The sequence below is a fragment of the Macaca fascicularis genome, chromosome 18, assembly GCF_037993035.2.
Source record: "Macaca fascicularis isolate 582-1 chromosome 18, T2T-MFA8v1.1".
In the NCBI taxonomy this organism is placed as follows: Eukaryota; Metazoa; Chordata; class Mammalia; order Primates; family Cercopithecidae; genus Macaca; species Macaca fascicularis.
The window spans coordinates 69,315,158-69,338,688 of NC_088392.1; the positions used below are offsets into that span (position 1 = coordinate 69,315,158).

General features: G+C 47.6%; 2 protein-coding genes across 7 annotated transcripts in view; one reads left to right on the top strand and one right to left on the bottom strand.

Moving 5' to 3' along the window:
* The first annotated feature begins 313 nt into the window (after nt 1–313).
* Nucleotides 314–15,983, top strand: TYMS (thymidylate synthetase). The gene is made up of 7 exons (XM_005587077.5): nt 314–647; nt 2,638–2,711; nt 5,046–5,220; nt 8,504–8,605; nt 10,131–10,306; nt 10,818–10,889; nt 12,283–15,983. The coding sequence occupies exons 1-7, from the start codon at nt 443–445 to the stop codon at nt 12,418–12,420; spliced, it is 942 nt and encodes a 313-aa protein (XP_005587134.2). The 5' UTR covers nt 314–442; the 3' UTR covers nt 12,421–15,983.
* ENOSF1 (enolase superfamily member 1) overlaps nt 13,307–23,531 on the bottom strand; it is a 37,946-nt gene continuing 27,721 nt past the window's right edge. The window contains exons 11-16 of one of the 6 annotated variants that reach the window (XM_045378018.3): nt 21,089–21,223; nt 18,063–18,104; nt 17,136–17,265; nt 16,745–16,844; nt 14,706–14,787; nt 13,307–13,792 (exon numbers count right to left, since the gene is read on the bottom strand). In XM_045378018.3, coding sequence (XP_045233953.2) covers nt 13,691–13,792; nt 14,706–14,787; nt 16,745–16,844; nt 17,136–17,265; nt 18,063–18,104; nt 21,089–21,223 — 591 coding nt within the window. In that variant the 3' untranslated portion in view covers nt 13,307–13,690. Of the gene's footprint in view, nt 13,793–14,504; nt 14,788–16,744; nt 16,845–17,135; nt 17,266–18,062; nt 18,105–21,088; nt 21,239–23,531 lie in introns of those variants that run through there. The other 5 variants (XM_045378017.3, XR_012427278.1, XR_012427277.1 and 2 more) reach the window with 5 other exon arrangements.

A 23,531-nucleotide genomic window follows, 5' to 3' on the forward strand; every position in this document is an offset into this window, starting at 1 on the left:
AAATGGAAATAGAAATCACTTATTGAAACAGATCTCAAACAGCAGTTTTGTTGATAAGACCGCAGGAAAACGTGGGAACTGTGCTGCTGGCTTAGAGAAGGCGCGGTGGACCAGACGGTTCCCCAGGGGAGCAGTCCCTCCGGGCCACCGCACCTGCATCCAGGTTCCCGGGTTTCCGAAGACTCAGCTGTTACCCAGGGCTCCGTTCCGAGCCACACCTGTGGCTCCTGCGTTTCCCCCTGGCGCACGCGCTCCAGAGCTGGGGCCGCTTGGATCCCGCTGAGCAGGAAGAGGCGGAGCGTGGGACGGCGGCGGGAAAAAAGCGCGCGGAAGGGGTACTGCCACTGCACCACTTCGCCTGCCTCCGTCCCGCCGCGCCACTTCGTCTTCCTCAGTCCCGCCGCTCGCCGTGCCACTTCGCCTGCCTCTGTCCCGCCGCGCCATGCCCGTCGCCGGCTCAGAGCTGCCGCGCCCGCCCTTGCAGCCCGCCTCACAGGAGCGGGACGCCGAGCCACGGCCGCCGCACGGAGAACTGCAGTACCTGGGGCAGATCGAGCACATCCTCCGCTGCGGCGTCAGGAAGGACGACCGCACGGGCACCGGCACGCTGTCGGTATTCGGCATGCAGGCGCGCTACAGCCTGAGAGGTGACTCCGCGGGCCACTGCGGGACCGGCGGCGGGAAGGAGGGAGGCGCGGCTGGGGAGAGCGCCCGGGAGCTGGCGGGCGCTGCGGAGCCCGTTTAGTCCTAACCTCAATCCCGCGAGGGAGGGGACGCATCGTCCTCCTCGCTTTACAGACGCCGAAACTGAGGCTCCCATTAGAGACGTGACACACAGGAGCGAGAGCCAGGTCCCAGCGGCTCCACGGCCGGGGCTCGCAGTCACCCCAGTGATGCCGTAGCCCCTAAGGCGGGCATGATTGGGCAGCGTTTGCCCGGTGCTGGAGAGTGAGGGAGAGCTGCCCGGGCTTGACCGGGCGCTGGTCTAAAAGTCCTGCCTTTTGCCCCTCCTCCTTCCTCCCCTGTTGACCGTTCCGCTTTGCAGAGTTTTCAAAAACTGGAGCGAAAGTGATGTGGGCGGGGCACAGGCGGCGGGGAGAGGAGAGTTGAGGCTGGCGCGGGAACTTGGTTTCCTGGCGGCCTCCCATCCAATCCCCACGAACCAGCTTTCCTCTTAAACCTTGAAAAGAGAAATTCGGGAGTCCGAGTATAAGTTCTTATTCGTCCTTTCCTCTTTTCCTTTCAGACAGGATCACCCCAGGCAAAAAATGCCTCGCGGGTTATTGGCGTCAGGCTTTCAGGGGACAGTGGGGCGGGTGGGCACAGGACGTTAGGCAGCCGATGGCCCTGCCTAACATCACACGGTCCTGTCATCCTGGATCCTGCGCCTGCTGCGTGGGGGAGGGGAGACTCCAAGGTGTGTAAGCCAGGGGCTGACCTTGACCTCTCAGATAAATGGAGCGCAGCCTTGACACAGGGTTGGAGGTGGTTTTGAGTGGGGAAACCCATTCTTGATGAAGCAGGTTCACTGTGGTTAGGTAGGGGGAAAGCCCTCTAGCCCACGGAACCATCTAGAGACTGGAATACACACCAGCTGCTGTGGCTGATCCGCGTGGACAGCTTGGGGAGTTTTGTCTAAGCAAAGGGATCCGCTTTTCTGCAGCTTCAAGCCCAGGGGACTTGGATAAGCCGTAGACCTCACTTTTAACCCACCTTTCTGCTTAGACATTGAGCAAGTTACTTCTCTTTTCTTTTTTTTTTTTTTTTTTTTGAGGCGGAGTCTCGCTCTGTCGCCCAGGCTGGAGTGCAGTGGCGAGATCTCTGGTCGCTGCAAGCTCCGCCTCCCGGGTTCCCGCCATTCTCCTGCCTCAACCTCCCGAGTAGCTGGGACTACAGGCGCCCGCCACCACGCCCGGCTAAATTTTTTGTATTTTTAGTAGAGACGGGGTTTCACCGTGTTAGTCAGGATGTTCTCGATCTCCTGACCTCGTGATCCGCCCGTCTCGGCCTCCCAAAGTGCTGGGATTACAGGCGTGAGCCACCGCGCCCGGCCCCAAGTTACTTCTCATACAGCTTCCCTATATGTTAAAAATGGAGGAAATAATGCTTGGTAGGCAATTCTGATAAAAGCAGGTGCTTGCAAAAATCTCTCTCTGTTGTCTGAATATCAGCTATACCACAAGAGAGTGTGGGATGAACGAGTACTGCATTTAAAGATAAGTTTTTACACTTTTATTTCTCTGTGGCTCGACACTTCTGATGCCTCCCTTTTTGTCCCTGGGACATAGGCTTGGTGTTGTCTTCACACCTTTGTGACAGGATTAGCACTAGTGGGCAGTGGATAGTAGCTCCTCCCTTTTTCCACATGGTCATCCCTCCTCTTGCCACCATCTCACTGTGTGGAATTCCTGTGTCCAGTGTTCACCGGGGCACAGAAGTGCTGTCTCAGCCTGAATTGGGTTATGATGTGCCTTGCAGCCTGGCAGCTCCACCCTGATCTCTGGCGCACTTTGCGGGAGTCTAGGCTTTCTGGATGCTCCAGGGCCTCGTGTCCCAGGGCAGCTTTCTTCCCTGAAGAAAGTTGGATGGCATGATCTGTCTTCCTCTCTTGAAACTGTGTGGCAAATTGTTTTTCAGATGAATTTCCTCTGCTGACAACCAAACGTGTGTTCTGGAAGGGTGTTTTGGAGGAGTTGCTGTGGTTTATCAAGGTAAAGAAGTCGCTCCTATTAGAAGTCATTAGTCTGTTTTCAACACAGCAGCCAGTGAGATCCTTTCAAAAGTCAAAGCGGCCAGGTGTGGTGGCTCTCGCCTGTAATCCCAGCACTTTAGGATGCTGAGGCAGATCACCTGAGGTTAGGAATTTGAGACCAGCCTGGCCAATATGGCGAAACCCCCATCTCTACTAATAACACAAAAAATTAGCCAGGTGTGGTGGCACATGCCTGTAATCCCGGCTACTCAGGAGGCTGAGGCATGAGAATTGCTTGAACCCAGGAGGTGGAGATTGTAGTGAACTGAGATCGTGGCACTGCACTCCAGCCTGGGCGACAGAGGGAGAACTTGTCTCAAAAACAAAAAAAGACAACACAAAAGGTCAAAGCATATCATTCCTCACCCGCAAGCCCTTAGTGGCTCCATTTCACTCAGTAAGAGCCACAGTCCTTATGGGGTCCCTTTTTCAGCTCTGGCCTTAGCTGCTGCTCTCTGCACCAGCCCTGCTGTTCTTGTGAGTTTTTGTGCACACCGGGACATCCCCGCTCCCTGGAACCTTCTTCCCCCACACTTGGCTCCTTCCTTTGAGTCTCTACTCAGGCAAGCCTTCCTAGACCTGATTTAAAACTGTGACTCTTCCCCCAACCTCCTTGGTTTTTCTCCATAGACAAACGTCACCATCTGATGTATGTCAGCCTTTCCCCTCCCCTGTTAGAAGGGGGACAGCAGACAGTAAATAAATAAGTGAAATGTGCTGTAAGCTTTATGAGGGCAGAGGATTTGTTTCTCGTGTTCACTGTTTTATCCCTAGGGCCTCAAACACAGCATGCCACATGGCAGGAGTCAATATGTATTGATCACTAAATATAGATACCATCTGTTCCCGTGTTCATATAAACTAGAAGAGTCTCTTCAGTAACAAGGTAAACCCCTTCCAGAGGGCTGAGTAGGTAACCTCAGGCCGGGGCCAGAGTGCTCTGAAGACAGGCAGCAGCCCAGCCCAAGCTCCTCTGTGTTCTGTGTCCTGGTCTAGAACCAGCAATGTTCTGACCAGTGCTTTTTGGAAGGTAGCTGGAGTCTGGGCTCAGGTCTGGGCCATGCTAGAAGCTGGGATCCCTTCTGTAGAGCCCTTGGTGTGGCTTGTATGGTCCTGGGGCAAGCCAGACCCAAGCCCTCTTATCCCATTTTAGAAAGGGCTTAAATTTGGATCCAGCCCCAGTCTGCCTTAGCTCTGTATTGGGGTATTTTGTTCTGTATTGGCCTATCTCGATCGACAATGAGCCTTGGATTTGAAACATCATCAGAAACCTCAGAAGATGACATTCTTAAACTGGCTAGAGCCTGGTCTGAATGGATGAAAAGGAGAGACTTTTGAAGCAATATGTAAAAGACTGAGAAATGATTTGTTGGGAATAAAGAAAATCAGGACAAACTCAACAATAGAAAGGGAGGAAGCAAGAGACTCAGGAATAAAATGCATTCCCCTGTTTCAACTTAATGCTTGAATTCAGGATTCTAAGAAGTCCTTGTCAGGAACGTCGGACTCACCTCTGATAGAGTTACTCCATTGGCGACTCGATCAAATACAGGAGTTGATGCACCTGTACTGTAAAATACTGATGAGTCTGATCATTAGGAATATCCTGCCAGGTAGCAGATACACGGAACAGATTGCATGTAGGCATTAAATTCATTTTGGGATATCACATGTAGACAACACATTTGATTAGGAAACATAAAACTGTCAGATTGGTGGATATCACTTAGAGGTGTTTAGTCTAGAAAGCTTAGTTGGGGGGAATGGAAGGAAAGATCTGAGAGGGTGGTTCCAAAGAAGGGATCAGACTGTCCTAAAGCCCCCAGGAATCTGGGCTGGGACCAGCCTGCTTAAAGTTAGGATGGGCAGCTGGGCGCGGTGGCTCACACCTGTAATCCCAGCACTTTGGGAGGCCAAGGTGGGCGGATCACCTGAAGTCGGGAGTTTGAGACCAACATGGAGAAACCCCATCTCTACTATACAAAATTAGCCGGGCATGTTGGCGCATGCCTGTAATCCCAGCTACTCGGGAGGCCGAGGCAGGGGAATCACTGGAACCCAGGAGGTAGAGGTTGCTGTGAACCGAGATCACACCATTGCACTCCAGCCTGGGCAACAAGAGCGAAACTCAAAAAAAAAAAAAAGGATGGGTTCCATATGGGTGATGTCAAGTGCCCACCTCCCAGCAAGTCAGCAGGGGCCAGAGGCCCTTGTAGGTGGTGTCTTGGGGGGATCAACTGAGATGGCTCAGGATTTACTTGGATGCCTGCTCTGCCCTCCCCATCTCTTCCAGGGATCTACAAATGCTAAAGAGCTGTCTTCCAAGGGAGTGAAAATCTGGGATGCCAATGGATCCCGAGACTTTTTGGACAGCCTGGGGTTCTCCGCCAGAGAAGAAGGGGACTTGGGTCCAGTTTATGGCTTCCAGTGGAGGCATTTTGGGGCAGAATACAGAGATATGGAATCAGGTGAGGAGACAGAACAATGCCTTCCATTTCCTGAGTGCCCTTCCTGGCATGTGTTTGCTCTGTTGTTTTAGATAAGGTCTGGGGGATGAGTCAGTGTCCCAGGAGCTGATGTATAGCTTTGACCTTGTGAGGGGTGGTGCCAGTGAAGCCACAATTAAGCCTCATGAAGGCCATTTCACACTTTTTTTTTTTTTTTTTTTTGAGACGGAGTCTTGCTCTGTCGCCCAGGCTGGAGTGCAGTGGCGCTATCTCGGCTCACTGCAAGCTCTGCCTCCCGGGTTTACGCCATTCTCCTGCCTCAGCCTCCGGAGTAGCTGGGACTACAGACGCCCGCCACCTCGCCCGGCTAGTTTATCATATTTTTTAGTAGAGACGGGGTTTCACTGTGTTAGCCAGGATGGTCTTGATCTCCTGACCTCGTGATCCGCCCGTCTCGGCCTCCCAAAGTGCTGGGATTACAGGCTTGAGCCACCGCGCCCGGCCTCACACTCTTGATGATTAGTACTTACTGGACGCTTGGCACTTTCCATACCTGTGTCATCGGCAGATAGCCGCATGGTTGGTGTTTGTGTTGGGGAATGGGAAGTTCATCCGTGGGACAAGGGACAAAATGCCCCCATTGCTTTGTGGTGGCTTTAATTGCCCTTTCAAGGCTGAGCCACAGCATGCTGTAGGTGGCGCAGCTGTGAAGCACAGTGCCAGGGTCACCCTCTGCTGCCAGCTCTGCAGATGTGGAGAAAGAATGAAACATCTCACTCCTGGACTTCCACTTTACTGTCACTGTTGGTGTCACCTCTTGCTGGATGTCAGCCCAGCCCCTCCCACCTGTCCCTAGGAAAAGCAGATGCCACCTTGGGATGTGGGGGTTGTGTGTGCAATTTACTAGCTGGGCAGAGACCAGCAACCTGGAGAGCATGTGTTTCATCTAAGGGGACAGTCACAATTTACCTCCAGCCACCTGGAGGAATTTGGGCCTGGTGATGTCAGAATTATTCGATAAAAGCCTAAAATCTACATTTTATGTGCGATCATGAGATCTTTTAAATGTTAGTAGTTTCGGGAAGTTTAAAAATGCTGTGTGGACCTAGAATAGGCAGGTTCCTAAAGGCAGAAAGTGGAATGGTGGTTGCCAGGGACTGGGGAACAGGGAGGAATGCGGAGTTCATGTTTAATGGGCACAGAGGTTTTATTAGGGATGATGAAAAAGTTCGGGAGATAGATAGTGGTGATGGTTGCACAACATCGGGCATGTGCTGAATGCCTCTGAATTGCACACATAAAAATGGTAAGTTTGATGTTACGTGTACTTTATCACAATGAAAACAGTTGCTGTGTGGGCCAGGTTATTTGTGCAGGTAAGGGTTCTTTAGGTCGTTGCCTGCACCTCAGTTGTAGGGTGTCCTTAGGATGTGAGGCTACTCCCCTGGCTTAATGATGCTTTAAATCCTGCCTAGTGTTCAATTATTTCTTGGCACTGAAGAGGCCTAATAAAATTACGGTTTTAGTTTACAGTTGTATGAGTACTTAGCTGTTGGATTTTAGTAGGGAAGTTTGTCCCTTCTTTTTTTTTTTTTTTTTTTTTTGAGACAGAGTCTCGCTTAGTCGCCCAGGCTGGAGTGCAGTGGCGCGATCTCGGCTCACTGCAAGCTCCGCCTCCCGGGTTCACGCCATTCTCCTGCCTCAGCCTCCCGAGTAGCTGGGACTACAGGCGCCTGCCGCCTCGCCCGGCTAATTTTTTGCATTTTTAGTAGAGACGGGGTTTCACAGTGTTAGCCAGGATGGTCTCGATCTCCTGACCTTGTGATCCGCCCGCCTCAGCCTCCCAAAGTGCTGGGATTACAGGCGTGAGCCACCGCGCCCGGCCAAGTTTGTCCCTTCTTTTTTTTTTTTTTTTTGAGACGGAGTCTCACGCTGTCGCCCAGGCTGGAGTGCAGTGGCGCGATCTCGGCTCACTGCAAGCTCCGCCTCCCGGGTTCCCGCCATTCTCCTGCCTCAGCCTCCTGAGTAGCTGGGACTACAGGCGCCCGCCACCGCGCCCGGCTAATTTTTTGTATTTTTAGTAGAGACGGGGTTTCACTGTGGTCTCGATCTCCTGACCTTGTGATCCGCCCACCTCGGCCTCCCAAAGTTCTGGGATTACAGGCTTGAGCCACCGCGCCCGGCCAAGTTTGTCCCTTCTTATATTTGATTTTGTTTTACAGACTCACAGGACATTTTTTAAAAAAAATGCACAGGAAGTTTCCCTGGACTGTACCCAGTTTCCTCCAGTGATAGTATCTTGGGTAACATCCTGTATACATTCACATTGGTGCATTCTTCAGAGTTGTCAGATTTTGCTAGTTTTACGTGCACTTGTATATGTGTGTATTTGCAATTTTAGCACGTGTAGATTGTTGTAACCACTACAATCAAGTTACAGAACTACACCACCACAGTTTTATCTTTTTAAAATCTTCGATGTTACCTTTTTCAGAACTGTGACCATGAGAGGACTTTCCTCCCAAAATTTTGAGAACTACTGAACCAGAATATAGTCTGACACTAATAGGCAGAAATTTAACCAGAGGAGATTATGCAGCTCCACACTTCAGTTAACAAATCACTTCTCAGATTCCAGTTCCATCTCAGAAGGAAGGAAAGGGATTAAAATCCAGAAACCAGAAATGGGAGCAAAGTACAAGGTGGTGTAATCATTATAGAGGTTTCCTGACGTTTCCAAGTCAGTCGTGTGTTGAGCTGCTAAACTCTAAAGTAATTTTAGGTGGAAGTGTTGGAAGCATGCTGCTGAGGTAATAGAAAGGAATCCATGGTCTTCTGTTAGTTGGAAAGTACATGGAATGCTATATTCTACATAAGATACAATACTTTCTGTGAGACAAGGATAAACTAGATTTGTCAGTGAAATTGTGACAAGAATCGTTGATGGGTTTAGAGCATAAGTTCGTGGGGAGCACTGGAAGAAATTAAGATTGTTGAGATTAGAAAGGGTTAGCTATGAGGGGAACAGGAGGAGGTGACTCCATGACAGACCAGATATTCAAAGGACTGTGTAAAAGAGGAAATAGACTTTGTTAGGGCTCCAGAGGACAGAGCCGGGAGTCAGACAGGGCCTTGAACTCAACCCACCAAGATCTGCAAACTTTGTGGAATGCACCAGGTATCTTGTAGCCATGGATCAAGGGGGGACCCTGGGTGAGAGGCTGTAATAGATGACCTCTAAGGCCATCTCATGACATGTGTGATTAATGTGTGTACCTGTCCTCTCTTTTTGACAATTCTACAGATTATTCAGGACAGGGAGTTGACCAACTACAAAGAGTGATTGACACCATCAAAACCAACCCTGACGACAGAAGAATCATCATGTGTGCTTGGAATCCAAGAGGTTGAAAGAACCCCATCATCTTCATTTATACTAACCATACTCTTAGAGGGAAGCAATGTGGTTTTGTGCAGAGGCACCTGAGGGAGGCAGGACCCTGGGAACTTCCCCCAGCCACATGGTTGGTTGTGTGACCTTGGGCAAGTCACATTTTGCTCCACTTTCACCTTCAGATCATGAGGTTGGGTCCAGATGATTTTCTTTTTTTTTTTTTTTTTTTCTTTCTTCCTCTGAGACAGAGTTTTGCTCTGTTGTCCAGGCTGGAATGCAATGGTGTGATCTTGGTTCACTGCAACCTCTGCCTCCCGGGTTCAAATGATTCTCCTGGCTCTGCCTCCCGAGTAGCTGGGATTACAGGCATGCACCACCACGCCCAGCTAATTTTGTATTTTTAGGAGAGATGGGGTTTCACCATGTTGGTCAGGCTGGTCTCGAACTCCTGACCTCAGGTGATCTGCCTGCCTCGGCCTCCCCACCAGATTATCTTAATTTGTGTATTTATACTCATTCTTACTCTGAAAAGGGCTTTAAATTGCCTAGAAACTACATGTAAGGTGTTAACATTTTAAATGGAAGCCGATGAAGTTCTAGGTCGCTGCCACCTCACTAACATTTTTAACAATTATACTGTAAAATTCAGCTCTACCAGGGTGTAGAGCCAGGTGTGGTGGCTCAAACTTGTAATTCCAACAACTCCAGAGGCCAAGGCAAGAGGATGAGTTGAACCCAGGAATTTGAGGCTGTAGTGAGTCATGATCATGCCACTGCACTCCAGCCTGGGCAAGAGTGAGACCCCGAATATTTAAAAACAAGAACAACAACAACAAACTCTATCAGGATATCATAAGTACTTAGGATGGAATATTTGCATCTGTAATAAAGACTTTTTTTTTTTTTTTTTTTTGAGACACAGTCTCACTCTGTTGCCTAGGCTGGAGTGCAGTGGTGTGATCTCAACTCACAGCAACCTCCACCTCCCAGGTTCAAGTGAGTTCCCTTCCTCAGCCCCCGAGTAGCTGGGACCACAGGCATGTGAATTTTTGTATTTTTAGTAGAAACGGGGTTTCACTGTGTTGGCCAGGCTGGTCTCGAACTCAGGTTGGCCTCAAGTGATCTGCCCACCCTGGCGTCCCAGTGTTGGGATTACACGCATGAGCCACTGTGCCTGGCCATGTAATAGAGACTTTTAATATAGGAGGGTGTACCAGAAGCACCAGTTCCCTGTGGCAAACAATTACTCCTGCTGTATTTGTAATTTGGTGCCACGAAGGTAGCCCAGATCCCTTCAGCTCTGATGAAAGAGCATTGCTTCAGCGGACATCTGCAGAAAGCTTGTGCCAATGGATAGTCTCCCTCAGTTCCGTGCCATCGCTGCAGGGGCTGTGGGTTATGGACATCACTGCAGCCCAGTGGCTCTCCTGGTCTCCACCATATGAGTTGGCTTGTTTTTCTCCTGTTTTACTTGGCCTTTAGCTGTGGTCTTTCAAACCACCACCCCTCCTTATCTTCCTCTGTGCTGCTTCCTCAGATCTTCCTCTGATGGCACTGCCTCCATGCCATGCTCTCTGCCAGTTCTATGTGGTGAACAGTGAGCTGTCCTGCCAGCTGTACCAGAGATCGGGAGACATGGGCCTAGGTGTGCCTTTCAACATCGCCAGCTACGCCCTGCTCACGTACATGATTGCGCACATCACGGGCCTGAAGGTGGGCTGTCTCGGGAAGGGTGACTTGTGAGCCTAACACACTGAGCTCTTCAGTTCTTTAATATGGGAAGACGAATTGCAGAGAGTTTAGTCTCTGAGTTTTTAATTTGATATGTGTAAGTGGACGTGAACGGGCTTTTACTTTGAAACCTTCCTTTTCTGGAAGGTTTTCTGGCCCTGTGGTATATGCACTAACAGATCTATACAGGTTGTTTGTGATACGGCTTCCATGAATTTTCTCAAAAGCTATGCTGAGGTTGGGTGTGGTGGCTCATGCCTGTAATCCCAGCACTTTGGGAGACTGAGGCAGGAGCAATTACTTGAGGTCTGGAGTTCAATACCAGCCTGGGCAACAAAACAAGATCCTGTCGCCACAAAAAAATGGAAAAGCTACACTAAATTATTATTTTTTTAAAAGCCTTGAGGTATCTGCATACTCTAATGTTTTTAAATGATGTTTTAAAGGAATTGAAACTAACATACTGTTCTGCTTTCTCCCCCCGGGTTTATAGCCAGGTGACTTTGTACACACTTTGGGAGATGCACATATTTACCTGAATCACATCGAGCCACTGAAAATTCAGGTGAGAATTAGATGTTATACTTCTGGGTTTGATACTTTCTCTTGATAAAAGGTTGATTGTGGAGCAGGCATCTGCTCAATGCTGTGTCCAAGATAAAGATGGCTGCTCCGAATGCGGGGCTTCAGTTTAGGGAGAAGTGGTAGGCAGGTGGGCAGGACAAGGCAGGCATCTGCCTCAGCAACCATGGGCACTTAACACGTCAGGTGCTGTGTGGTACTAAGCACCAGCACCAGAGAGGGAAGAGCCACATTCAGGCCAGGGGATTGTCCAAAAGGGGGCATTTAAACTCATTTTAACTTGAAGGAGAATTGAAGTGCAAATGTTTTTCCCTTTTTTTTTTTTTTTTTTGAGATGGAGTCTTTCTCTGTCGGCCAGGCTGGAGTGTGCAGTGGTGCGATTTTGGCTCACTGCAACCTCCGCCTCCCAGGTTCAAGCAATTCTCCTGCCTCAGCCTCCCAAGTAGCTGGGATTACAGGTGCATGCCACCACACCCAGTTAATTTTTGTATTATTAGTAGAGATGGGGTTTCCTCATGTTGGCCAGGCTGTTCTCAAACTCCTGACTTCAGCCTCTGAAAGTTCTGAAATTACAGGCATAAGCCACCACCCTGGCCATAAATATTTTTCATTAATTTTACATTAAGTACAATATTTAGGTCTAAACTTCAAAAGTCTTTTGAAATCCCTAAGTTATAGCAGCCAACAATTGATTTGAAATGGCAATAAAAATATAAGTTCATCTGCTTCATGAGCCTTAAGGAAAAAAACTCAGAACCAGAGACTTTTTAGCCCCTTCCAGGTTAGATTCAGGTTTTAAAAGTTACTCCTTTGAGGGAGTTTGACTGCTCTTGAGTGGAGGGTGACTTTAGGCTTATTCTGTCTGGCTTTCTGCTCCAGTCGTTTTTAGACATAGTAAGAAGTTGTAACCTGTCTTCACATCCTAATTGCCACTGTCTGTTCATCCCAGGAATCCTGGCTTTCATCCCTTTCTGTTCACTGTCCATGCATGTTATCTTTCCTTCTTTCTGCCAGGGACAGATGGGTTAGGGATTGTGGAATTCAAGTAAACTTAGAGCTACTATGAGTTACAAATTGACTGTGTTTCTGTCTTTAATAAATTTGCCAAGAGTGATTAAAAGAACTTACACCTGATGAGGCGCCAGGCTCCTGACACTGTAATGTCACAAAATACCCTTTACTCTTGATCTGTGCAAGAAAACAGCTGGTTGCACTCCAATCATGTTATATAACCTACAGCAAGGTATCGACAGGACCATACTCCTGTAAAATAAAACTTTGTTGATCACCTCCTGTGTGCTTGTTTCATGCACATGAGGAGCAGTTACTACAGGTTGTACAATTATAGCAAAATAATGATCTTATTTTGTTTTTAGCTTCAGCGAGAACCCAGACCTTTCCCAAAGCTCAAAATTCTCCGAAAAGTTGAGAAAATTGATGACTTCAAAGCTGAAGACTTTGAGATTGAAGGGTACAATCCGCATCCAACTATTAAAATGGAAATGGCTGTTTAGGATGCTTTCAAAGGAGCTTGAAGGATATTGTCAGTCTTTAGGGGTTGGGCTGGATGCAGAGGTAAAAGTTCTTTTTGCTCTAAAAGAAAAAGGAACTAGGTCAAAAATCTGTCCGTGGCCTATCAGTTATTAATTTTTAAGGATGTTGCCACTGGCAAATATAACTGTGCCAGTTCTTTCCATAATAAAAGGCTTTGCGTTAACTCACTGAGGGTATCTGAAAACGCTGAGATGATGAACAAAGGAGAATGAAATGTATGTGCTCTTAGCAAAAACACGTGCGTACATTGCAATCCCACGTCCTTATAAAGAAGGTTGGTGAATTTTAAGAATTTCACAAGCTTCCCTCAAATCTGAGGGAGCTGAGTAACACCATCAATCATGATGTAGAGTGTGGTTATGAACATTTAAAGTTACAGTCGTTTTATATGTTGCTATAAAAAAGTGTTCTGCATTTGTCCACGCTTTGTTCATTCTGTAGTGCCACTTACCTGCTCAGTTCCTTCCTAAAATAGATTTAAAGAACTCTCCTAAGTAAACATGTGCTATATTCTGGTTTGGATGCTACTTAAAAGAGTAGATTTTAGAAATAGTGACTATATTTTGTCCTATTTTTCTCATTTTAACTGCATCTTATCCTCAAAATATAATGACCATTTAGGATAGAGGTTTTTTTTTTTTTTAAACTTATAACCTTAAAGGGTTATTTTAAAATAGTCTATGGACTGCCATTTTGCCCTCATTAGCTTCAGCATGGTATGACTTCTCTAATAATTAAGCAAGAAAAAGATGCAAAACCACTTAGATTAAGCAAGAAAAAGATGCAAAACCACTTCAGGGTTAATCAGTGAAATCTTTTTCCCTTCACTTTGTACCAGATACCCCCTGGTGTTGCACGACTATTTTTATTCTGCTAATTTATGACAAGTGTTAAATAGAACCAAGAATTATTCCAACAAGTTATGCAACATGTTGCTTATTTTTAAAGTACAGTTTAATGTCTAGGTGCCAGCCCTTGATATTTTGTAAGAACATCTTCCTGGACTTTGGGTTAGTTAAATCTAGACTTATTTAAGTATTAAGTAGGATAATGTGTATTGATTTGCTAAAAGAATCAAGTAATAATTACTTAGCTGATTCCTGAGGGTGGTATGACTTTTCATTGAACTAATCTTGGTAGGATTTTTAAAAATCCATTTCTGTAAAACTATTTCCAAGAAATTTTAAGCCTTTTCACTTCAGAAAGGAAAAAGATGTTGGGGCTGAGCACTTAATTTTCTTGAGCAGCAAGGAGTTTCTTCCAAACTTCACCATCTGGATACTGGTGTTTCTTTACAGATTCCTCCTTCATTTCTGTTGAGTAGCCGGGATCCTATCAAAGACCAAAAAAAATGAGGCATGTTAACAACCAACTGGAACAAAAACAGATTTTATGTATTTATGCTGCTCCAAGAAATGCTTTTACGTCTAAGCCAGAGGTAATTAATTATTTATTTATTTTTTATTTTTTGAGATGGAGTCACTCCATCTGTTGCCCAGGCGGCAGTACAGTGGCACAATCTTGGCTCACTGCAACCTCCACCTCCCAGGTTCAAGTGATTCTCCTGCCTCAGCCTCCCATGTAGCTGGGATCACAGGCACCTGCCACCATGCCTGGCTAATTTTTTGTATTTTTTTGTAGAGACGGAGTTTCACCATATTGGCCAGGCTGGTCTTGAACACCTGACCTCAAATGATCCACCTGCCTTGGCCTCCCAAAATGTTGGGATTACAGGCGTGAGCCACCACACCCAGCCCCGAATTAATATTTTTAAAATCAGTTTTGAGATTGTTGGAAATAGGGCAGAGGGACACATTTTACTGGCTACTTGCCAGAGTTAGTTAACTCATCAAACTCTTTGATAATAGTTTGACCTCTGTTGGTGAAAATGAGTCATGGTCTCTTGAACATGATCAGAATAAACGGCCCTAACCACACAATTGTAGTCAAAACTTTTTAGGTCACTAACTTGCTAGATGGTGCCAGGTTTTTTTGCACAAGGAGTGCAAATGTTAAGATCTCCACTGGTGAGGAAAGGCTAGTGTTACAGAAGCCTTGTCAGAGGCAATTTAACCTCCAAGCCCTGGCCCTCAGGCCTGAGGATTTTGATACTGACAACTGAAGAACCGTTTGTTTCTGGATATTGCAAATAGGAGTCAAAGCTTGGTGCTCCATGGTCTAGTTCACGAGACAGGCATGGTAGTGGCTGGCAGCATCTCTGCAGGGCCCCCAGGCCACAGCTTACCTTGGGAGGCATGTAGGAAGCCCGCTGGATCATCACGGGATACTTGAAATGCTCGTGCAGGTGGTCAACATACTCACACATCCTAGGAGGAGGGAATCAGATTGGGGCAATGATGTCTGAAGTTGGATTATTCACATGGTGCTAACTTAAAGCAGAAGGGGCAAGTACCACTCAGAAATGACAGTGTGGGCCAAGGCTTAGCTGTGTTACCATGCGTTTCTAGGCAAGTTCCTAAACCTCTGTGCCTCAGGTGCTTTTCTTCTAAAATATAGCAATGTGGGGTGGGGACTTTGATGAAATGAACACATGAAGTCCCTCTAGAGGTTTTGTGATGCCCTTTAAAAGGCATCAATTCAGACTCTAAATATCCGGAATTATTTGGGTTCCTCTGGTCAAAAGTTAGATGAATAGATTAAAATCACCAAATTTTGTGATCTATTTTTTAAGAAGTGTTTGTATTTTTTCCTATGGCTGCATTAGCTGCCAGGGGCTTGGGGTTTTTTTTGGCTGGGAGGGCTGTTTTGTCACTGCCTCAGCTGGGCATCTAGGAAGCATTAGCACTGTGGACTTTCTCGGTGCACTTTGCACCTGATAAACAATCCGAACAGGTCCATGGGACCACAACTGAGGGAGGTGGGACACACCCACCTCCATCCAAGAACCGAGACATCTAGGGAACCAAACCCAGATGCAGAACAATAAAATATATTCCATGCTCTCCACCCAAAAAATAAAATCACCAAATGAGGTTCCTTTCAGCTATACAAATGATTGAGATGAAAAGCAGAGGATTTAGAATCGGGGCAATCTGTGTTCAGGTTCTGCGTCAGCCACTTTGTAGTTCTGAGCCTTGGGGCCAGCGACCGAGATCTGCTGCCTGACTTCCATCACCTGTTATTGAACAGCTGTGACAGGCAGGCTGATATGGTTTGGATTTGTGTCCCTGCCCAAATCTCATGTTGAACTATAATCCCCAGTGTTGGCGGCGAGGCCTGCTGGGAGGTGATTGGATCATGGGAAGTGGTCCTTCATGAATAGTTTGGTACCCTTTCCTTGGTGCTATTCTCGAGATAGTTATCACAAGATCTGTTGTTTAAAAGCGTGTAGCATCTTCCCCCCTCACTCTCTCTTCCTCCTGCTCTTTGCCATAAGAAGTGCTTGTTCCCCCTTTGCCTTCCACCATGATTGCAAGTTTCCAGAAGCTGAGTAGAAGTCACTATGCTTCCCGTGCAGCCTGCAGAACTGTAAGCCAATTAAATCTCTTTTCTTTATAAATTACCCAGTCTCAGGTATTTTTTTATAGCAGTGCAAGAATAGACTAACACAGTATAAAATAGTTCCGCTATATTAAAAGACAGCACCTGTCTACTCACTACATACCCCCCCCGAAGAGAGAAACGGTTACCATTATTACTGAAGCCTCCTATGTACCCTCAAGGGTCCCATTTATCTCTCACAGTCCTGAATTTGGCGTTTCCCTTTCCCAGTGAATGCTTTTTTGCCTTTGCTATCTACTTGCAGTGATCTTTCTGTGGGACATTTAATTCCAGGAGACAAGAAAAGTGTAATAAGCAAAACCCTATGTGTGCAGATGACTGGAAGGAGATTGTCCTAATTTAAAAGACCACCTGGGGCATTCTGAGAAATAAGATGAAATAAATGTATGTCTACACCATGGAAGACTCCAGTACTGGGAAGAGGAGATGGGACAGAAGTATAGAATACACGTGATGAAAACAGGAGCTGGTTAAGGGAGTAGTGTGGTTGCAAGCCTCACTTTCAATGTACTGAAAAAATAAAGTGAGTGAGTCACCTACCAGACCCTATCCTAGGAGGCAAAATGACTGTTCGTTGGTGGGTCTCTGCTGTTACTGTCCTGTGTGGAGAAGTGGAAGCAGAACCCACTCCGCCTGAGAGTTACAGGACGGGCCAGTGGACAAGGTCTTAGTGTTTTTTGGTCATGAAGGCAGAATTTACAAGCTCTGGCCTAGATTGAGGGACCCTACTGAAGCAGAAAGTATTAATCCCACATTACTGACCTGTTTTTAAGGCTTGCAGAGACTGATATGTAGTCAAATATAATCAAGTGCTGCACCAGTTCACAGAGGCCAACTCCACCAGCATGGGGGCAAACAGGAACTAAAAGGAAATTGTTTCTATGTAATACCAAGAGTAGGGCAGGGAGAGGAAGGGGTGAAAGGGAACTTTCTGGTTTTTCTTATTGCCCACAGGTGATTGAATCATTAATATTTAGGGATGAAATTCCAAGATGAAAATCATCAATAATTCCCGGATTAAGGCTAAATGAGTTAGAAGAAATCAAAATGGCAAACTAGAGACTCCTGCGCATGTGAACTGCAAGCCATCAAGGGAGGTGTCTGATTAGTGGGGAAATGAAGGTCTGGTCTGCAGCCACTGCAGCACCCTTACTTTCAAACTTTTTGGCCATCAGCAATACTGAGAGGTTCTCATTGACACTGCCCAGTCTGCAACTGTCAATCTGGAGGAACTGCAGGGCCTTGGCCTGTAGGAGTTGCTTAAATATCACTCTATTGTGGCACTGGAAATAGAATTGAACATAACACCAACAGAAGAGTCAGCCTTGGCCCTCAGGATCTCTAAAACCTGGCAACGCGGCCCCTCTATGCCAATCATTACTCATCAGTGGCCTTCGGGAAGCCCAGACTGTATTTTGTCTTTGTTCTCGCCGGGCATGAGGCACGTTTTTCTAGTGTGGGCAGGGACCTTGTGCTCACTTTAAAAATCTGCTAATGCAACAGTGTGAGTCAGGGTAAAATCACACTGGCTCGCCATTTATGAGGGAATGACTGTCACAGCGACTGGTAAGTGGGAGATGAAGCATCAGGATGAAATACGGTGACAGTGATAAGCAGGTGGCACAGATGACAACGCGGAACCGCGGCAGAGCAGTATTGCTCCTTTTGCCGGGAAAACAGAGACTCTGCTCCTCACGCTGCTCTGCTCGTGGGCTGACTGCAGCAGGTTTTGGCAGGCACTTGGGCTTCGTTTATAAGCTCAAAAAGTGAACGCAGTCATGTTTATTCAATTTGAAAGCTGGCTTTCTTAACACCACTTTCTGCCCTTGCAATAGCAACTTTAAATTGCTGCCTTGTCAATTTCAATTAGACACTTTGAAAAAGAACTGACCTTAGTCATATAAATTGGAGAAATAGCCACAAACTTTTTCTATATCTGACTAGACTCTGATAAAATGACCCAGTTTCTAAGATGATGAAAATTTCCCAACTGAAAGTACAGCAGGTAGTGGAGCCTAACACACGACTGTGTCCTTGGTCGCTGGTCAGCGTGTACTGACCCCAAGGGGATGTCACTCACCTGTTCTCCTGTGGCAATGCCAATTCCTAATGGGACGAGTGCCTATAAAATAGAAGGCAGCCTGGTGTTATTTTCCTAAGTTTTGAACTGCAACTCCTAATGTTTAAAAACATTTATAGCTGAAGGAGGAAACGGCCCTGCTGTTGAGCCATGTGAAGACTCAAGACTGGCAAAGGATGTCCAGGGGAACACATGCGTTCAGAGGAGAAGGTGAGCCCTGCTGAGCTGCCACCACCAGCCCTGTTGCTGACCAGGGCTCTGCAGATGTCCTTCTGCAGTGTCCTGGCCCATGCTCCAGCTGCGCTCCTCCCAACGTGGATGGCACCTCCTTCTGCAGCCTGCGCAGTGGCATAAGGACAGGGCCACTTGGAGTGGCTCATTGTGAACTCACGGGGTCCAACCTTTGGCCGACTCCTTCCTGTGGGTCATCACTTTGTCATTTCCCTTCTTCTTGCCTCCCTGAGAAACCTCCTAGAACCCTCTCATATCTTTTTTTTTTTTTTTGAGACCAAGTCTTGCTCTCACCCAAGCTGGAGTGCAGTGGCATGATCCTGGCTCACTGCAACGTCTGCCTCCCAGGCTGAAGAGATTCTCGTGCCTCAGCCTCCCAAGTAGCTGGGATTACAGGTGCATGCCACCATGCTGGCTAATTTTTGTATTTTTAATAGAGTTGGGGTTTTGCCATGTTGGCCAGTCTGGTCTCAAACTCCTGACCTCAGATGATCCTCCCACCTCGGCCTCCCAAAGTGTTGGGATTACAGGTGTGAGCCACTGCACCTGGCCTCGCGTCTTTGTTGATTCCAAAATCCTCTTCCTTAAGGAGGAAAAATCTGTGAAAAAAAACTAAAAAAAAAAAAAAAAATTCCTCTTCCTTCCAGCTCAGTGGGTGGCCTTAGACCTCAATCTGCAGGTTAGGCTGAGACCACTGCTCACCTGGTAGACTCCTCACCTGCTGAGTTACTGGACTCTGCACCTGAACACAGCCCTGCTGCTCTCTGTCCTCTCACCTGGTCCCTGAACACTACCTCACTCACCTGCCACCTGGCCTCTGGGCAGTCCGTCCATCCTCTACTGGGACTGCGACTCCACAGCTACTCTGCGAAGGCATCCTTGGTTTCTCCCTGGTTTCCCTTCCCTTTTGTTTAGGATAATAGCAATCACACTAATAGCTCACATTTTTGGAGCTCTGAGTACCTGCCAGGCGCTGTGCAAAACACTGTCTTCAATGATTCCTGGTCTCAATCCCATGGGAGAGGAGCCATCGTTATCCCCATTTTACAGAAAATGAGAAAACAGGTGTGCCGGGTTTGAACTGTTCCTGGATCACAAAGCTAGAAAGTAGTAGAGCCTGGGTTGGAACTCTACTGATCCCAGAGCCAGAGGAGGCATCTGAATCATCAGACTAAGCCAACTACTCAGCAGAAAAATCCCTTCATTCAGCAGCCAAGTATCCCTGATTCCAGTGCTGGCCCTGAGTCTCATGGGATGTGTGGCCTTGGGCAAGCCCCGCCTGTGCCACCCAAGGCCTCAGCCTTCTCATCTGCAGAAGGTCTTAGTTTGAGCAGATGGTCTCTAAGGCACCGTTTCAAGCTAACATTTTATGCTTCTTAAAATTTCTAATTTAAGTACTCTTGGTTCTTTATCTCAGAAGAGAAAGGGAGAAACGGAGGACAGGGGAGGAAGAAAGGCCATTTGACTTACTTGTTCTACCATTTTAAGCATGTATGTCAGACTAGGGGCCAAATGTTTTTCTTCCTTTTCAATATTTCCTGAATCTGCTCTATTCAAGCTGCCCTCTCCCTTTATGTCTCCCAGATGCCTGGAAAAGCCTCCTCACTCCCATCCCTGCCTGGGTTTCTCCCTGCCCGTTCCTCACCTCCCACACACCCTCTGTCTCAATGGACTCTACATGTAGCCACCAGTCACATCATCTGTGCTCCAGCTGTCACTATGCTATTTTTTTTTTTTTGAGACAGAGTGTTGCTCTGTCACCCAGGCTGGAGTGCAATGGTGCAATCTCGGCTCATGGCAACCTCTACCTCCCATGCTCAAGCCATTCTCCTGCCTCAGCCTCCTGAGTAGCTGGGATTACAGGCACACACCACTGTACCCAGCTAATTTGTTTTTTTTTTTTTTTGAGACGGAGTCTCGCTCTGTTGCCCAGGCTGGAGTGCAGTGGCACGATCTCGGCTCACTACAAGCTCCGCCTCCCAGGCTCACCTCATTCTCCTGCCTCAGCCTCTCTGAGTAGCTGGGACTACAGGCAGGCGGATCATGAGGTCAGGAGATCGAAACCAGCTAATTTTTGTATTTTTAGTAGAGATGGGGTTTCACCATGTTGGCCAGGCTGGTCTTGAACTCCTGACCTCAGGTGATCCACCCACCTCGGTCTCCCGAAGTGCTGAGGTTACAGGTGTGAGCCACCATGTCCGGCCACTATGCCGTTCTTTCATTGGAGAAGCTGCAGTGGCTTTCTCTGACTGGCTGCATCCTCTGAGTGGACAGACCCCATAATCCAGCCCCACGTGGCAGCCTGTCTGACAGCTCCCCAGCGTGTGCCCTGTACTCCCTGGGGCATCTCCATTGCCCCCACCTGGACCTGCAGGCTGTGCAGCTGCTCCTTCCTCAGATGCTCCTAAGGGGATGGCCTCCCTCCTGTAAGCAAAACCTGGGAGGGTTGAAGCCCAGAGCAGCTTCCTGGGAGATGCTCAGTTGAGCAGAGATCAGGTTGGTGCTAGGCCAGCTGGCATTCAGCAGGGCACAGCCACCCTGCAAGAGCCCTAAGGAGGAAAAAGCAAGTGGGACCCAAGGTGAAAAGTCTTGTTTCCCAGGGGCTCATCAGCTGAGATTCTTGTTGTGGAATGATTCCTCGGAAAGTATTTGTCACACACTACAATTATTTCAGCTACTTCATCAGGAAATAAATGCAAGAGGGAACAAGTGAAGAAATTTTAGGATCCGTCCCCAGCACTCTGGGAAACTAAACAAAAAATAAGGTGCCCCAGCAGCAGCCGCCGTTTTCCTACCTTGGAGATGGCAGCATGCCCCAGAATGTCATCAGGGGAGGTTGGCTCCTCAATCCACAATGGCTTGAACTTGGCCAGCTTGGACATCCACTCCACTGCCTCAGGCACATCCCAGCGCTGGTTGGCATCCATCATCTGCAAAAAGAGACTCTTCACAGGGAGGTCTGCTCTGAGCCAACCTCGTGGCAGGGCTGTGGCTCCCAGGGAAGAAATGCTGTCACTCAGTGCCACCAACAGCCGTGTGAGACTCCCTAACACCTCCGCTGAGGCCCAGCACACAGCCCTAACAAAAAGAGTCCGAGAGCAGCCACTGAGACGGGGACTCTGGCTCCAGGTACAGTCTTTAGGAGGAGCTGTGAATTGCTCGAGGAGCCGCTGGGAGGTCCGGCAGTGCCCTGGGCTGGGCCATGAGAAATGCTCGCTGGCCCTGGGCTCTGGTCCAATCTCCATTTAGATACCACCCAAATACATGTGTCTTACAGTGTTGGTTCTGTTTGTAGAAACCATTTTGTCACATTCTGAATCATGCACAATCAACATTAAGTTTGTTCAACGGTCATTTATTGACTATTGCCCACTATGTGTCTGGCACAATAATAAACAGCCTAAACTCTTCCATAATGGCACACCTTCTCCACTAGGCACTTTATGGATTTTGTTCCATTTAATATTTATAATAATGAGCCAGGCATGGTGGCTCATGCCTGTAATCTCAACACTTCGGGAGGCTGAAGCCCGTGGATTTATTTTCTTTTTTCTTTCTTTTTTTTTTTTTGAGACGGAGTCCCGCTCTGTTGCCCAGGCTGGAGTGCAGTGGCGTGATCTCGGCTCACTGCAAGCTCCGCCTCCCGGGTTCACGCCATTCTCCTGCCTCAGCCTCCTGAGTAGCTGGGACTACAGTCGCCCGCCATCACGCCTGGCTAATTTTTTTGTATTTTTAGTAGAGACGGGGTTTCACCATGTTAGCCAGGATGGTCTCGATTTTCTGACCTCGTGATCCACCCGCCTCGGCCTCCCAAAGTGCTGGGATTACAGGCGTGAGCCACCGCGCCCAGCCGAGCCTGTGGATTTCTTGAGCCCAGGAGTTCAAGACTAGCCTGGGCAACATAGCAAAACCTTGTCTCTACAAAAAATACAAAAATTAGCTGGGTGTGGTGGTTCTCACTTGTAGTCCCAGCTACTCAGGGGGCTGAGATGGGAGGATCCCCTGAGCCAGGGGAGGTCAAGGCTGCAGTGAGCTGTGATCTTGCCGCTGTACTCTAGCCTGGGTGACTGAGTGAGACCCTATCTCAAAAAATAATAACCCCATGAGGCAGTTCATATTAACCCATTTTACAAATAAAACTGTCATGCAGAGAAATAACTTGCTTAAGAACAATAAGTCAAGTGAATGGTGAGTTCAAGTCCAGTCCTCTCCCTCCTAGGCCCTGGCTCTCTGTGTACCACTATCCTTCTTGGAAGCCAGGTGCTGGCTGTGCCCAGCTTAAGGGACAGCCCCTCATCCCTGATCTTATCATGCTTGGAGAAACGGATATCTCCATAGAATGTGCTAAGTGATAAGAGCTCCCTCCCAGGACACTATGAAAACCAGAGGACAGTATGCCTAGAATGATTTTTTTTTTTTTTTTTAAGACACTAGATCTCACTCTGTTGCCCATGCTGGAGTGCAGTGGTATTATTGTAGCTCACTGCAGCCTCCAACTCCTGAGCTCAGTGATCCTCTTGCCTCATCTTTCAAAGTAGGAGGGATTACAGACAAGCACCACCACACCTGGTTAATTTTTTTTCTTCTTTCTTTTAGAGATGGAGTCTCACTATGTAGACCAGGCTGGTCTCAAACTCCTGGCCTCCAATGATCCACCCGCTTTAGCCTCCCAAAGTGTCAGGATTATAGGCATGAGCCACTGTGTTTGGCCCAGAACCAATTTTTTTTCTTGTATTTTTTGGCACAGATGGGGTTTTTCCATGTTGCCCGGCTGATCTCGTACTCCTGAGCTCCGGCAGTCCGCTCACCTAGGCATCCGAAAGTGCTAGGATTACAGGCATGAGCCACAGCGTCTGGCCAGCCCAGAATCAATTTTTATCATAAGTTATTTGGATAAAGATGACCTCATTAAAAAAAAAAAACAGCATTAATTCATGTATAAATAGTGATCCTGGGTCAAGAACTCAAAATTTCTATTTTAACTTACGCAAAAAAGCCTCTGAAGCCTCATAAAAACATCTTACTGTGACTTTCTTTCATGAAAATAGTTTACACATAAGAACTGGTTTATAAAAATACAAATCAGAAATGACTGATCCTTACATTTATCTCAGTGAAGTTCCAACATTTCTTCAGTAATGGCCCTGACACCCTCCTACCTGAGGAGCTGGGAGGGGAGATTCAATGACTGACACACCAGAGCACCAATGGGAAAACTGTTTGCTCAGGTGCATCTGT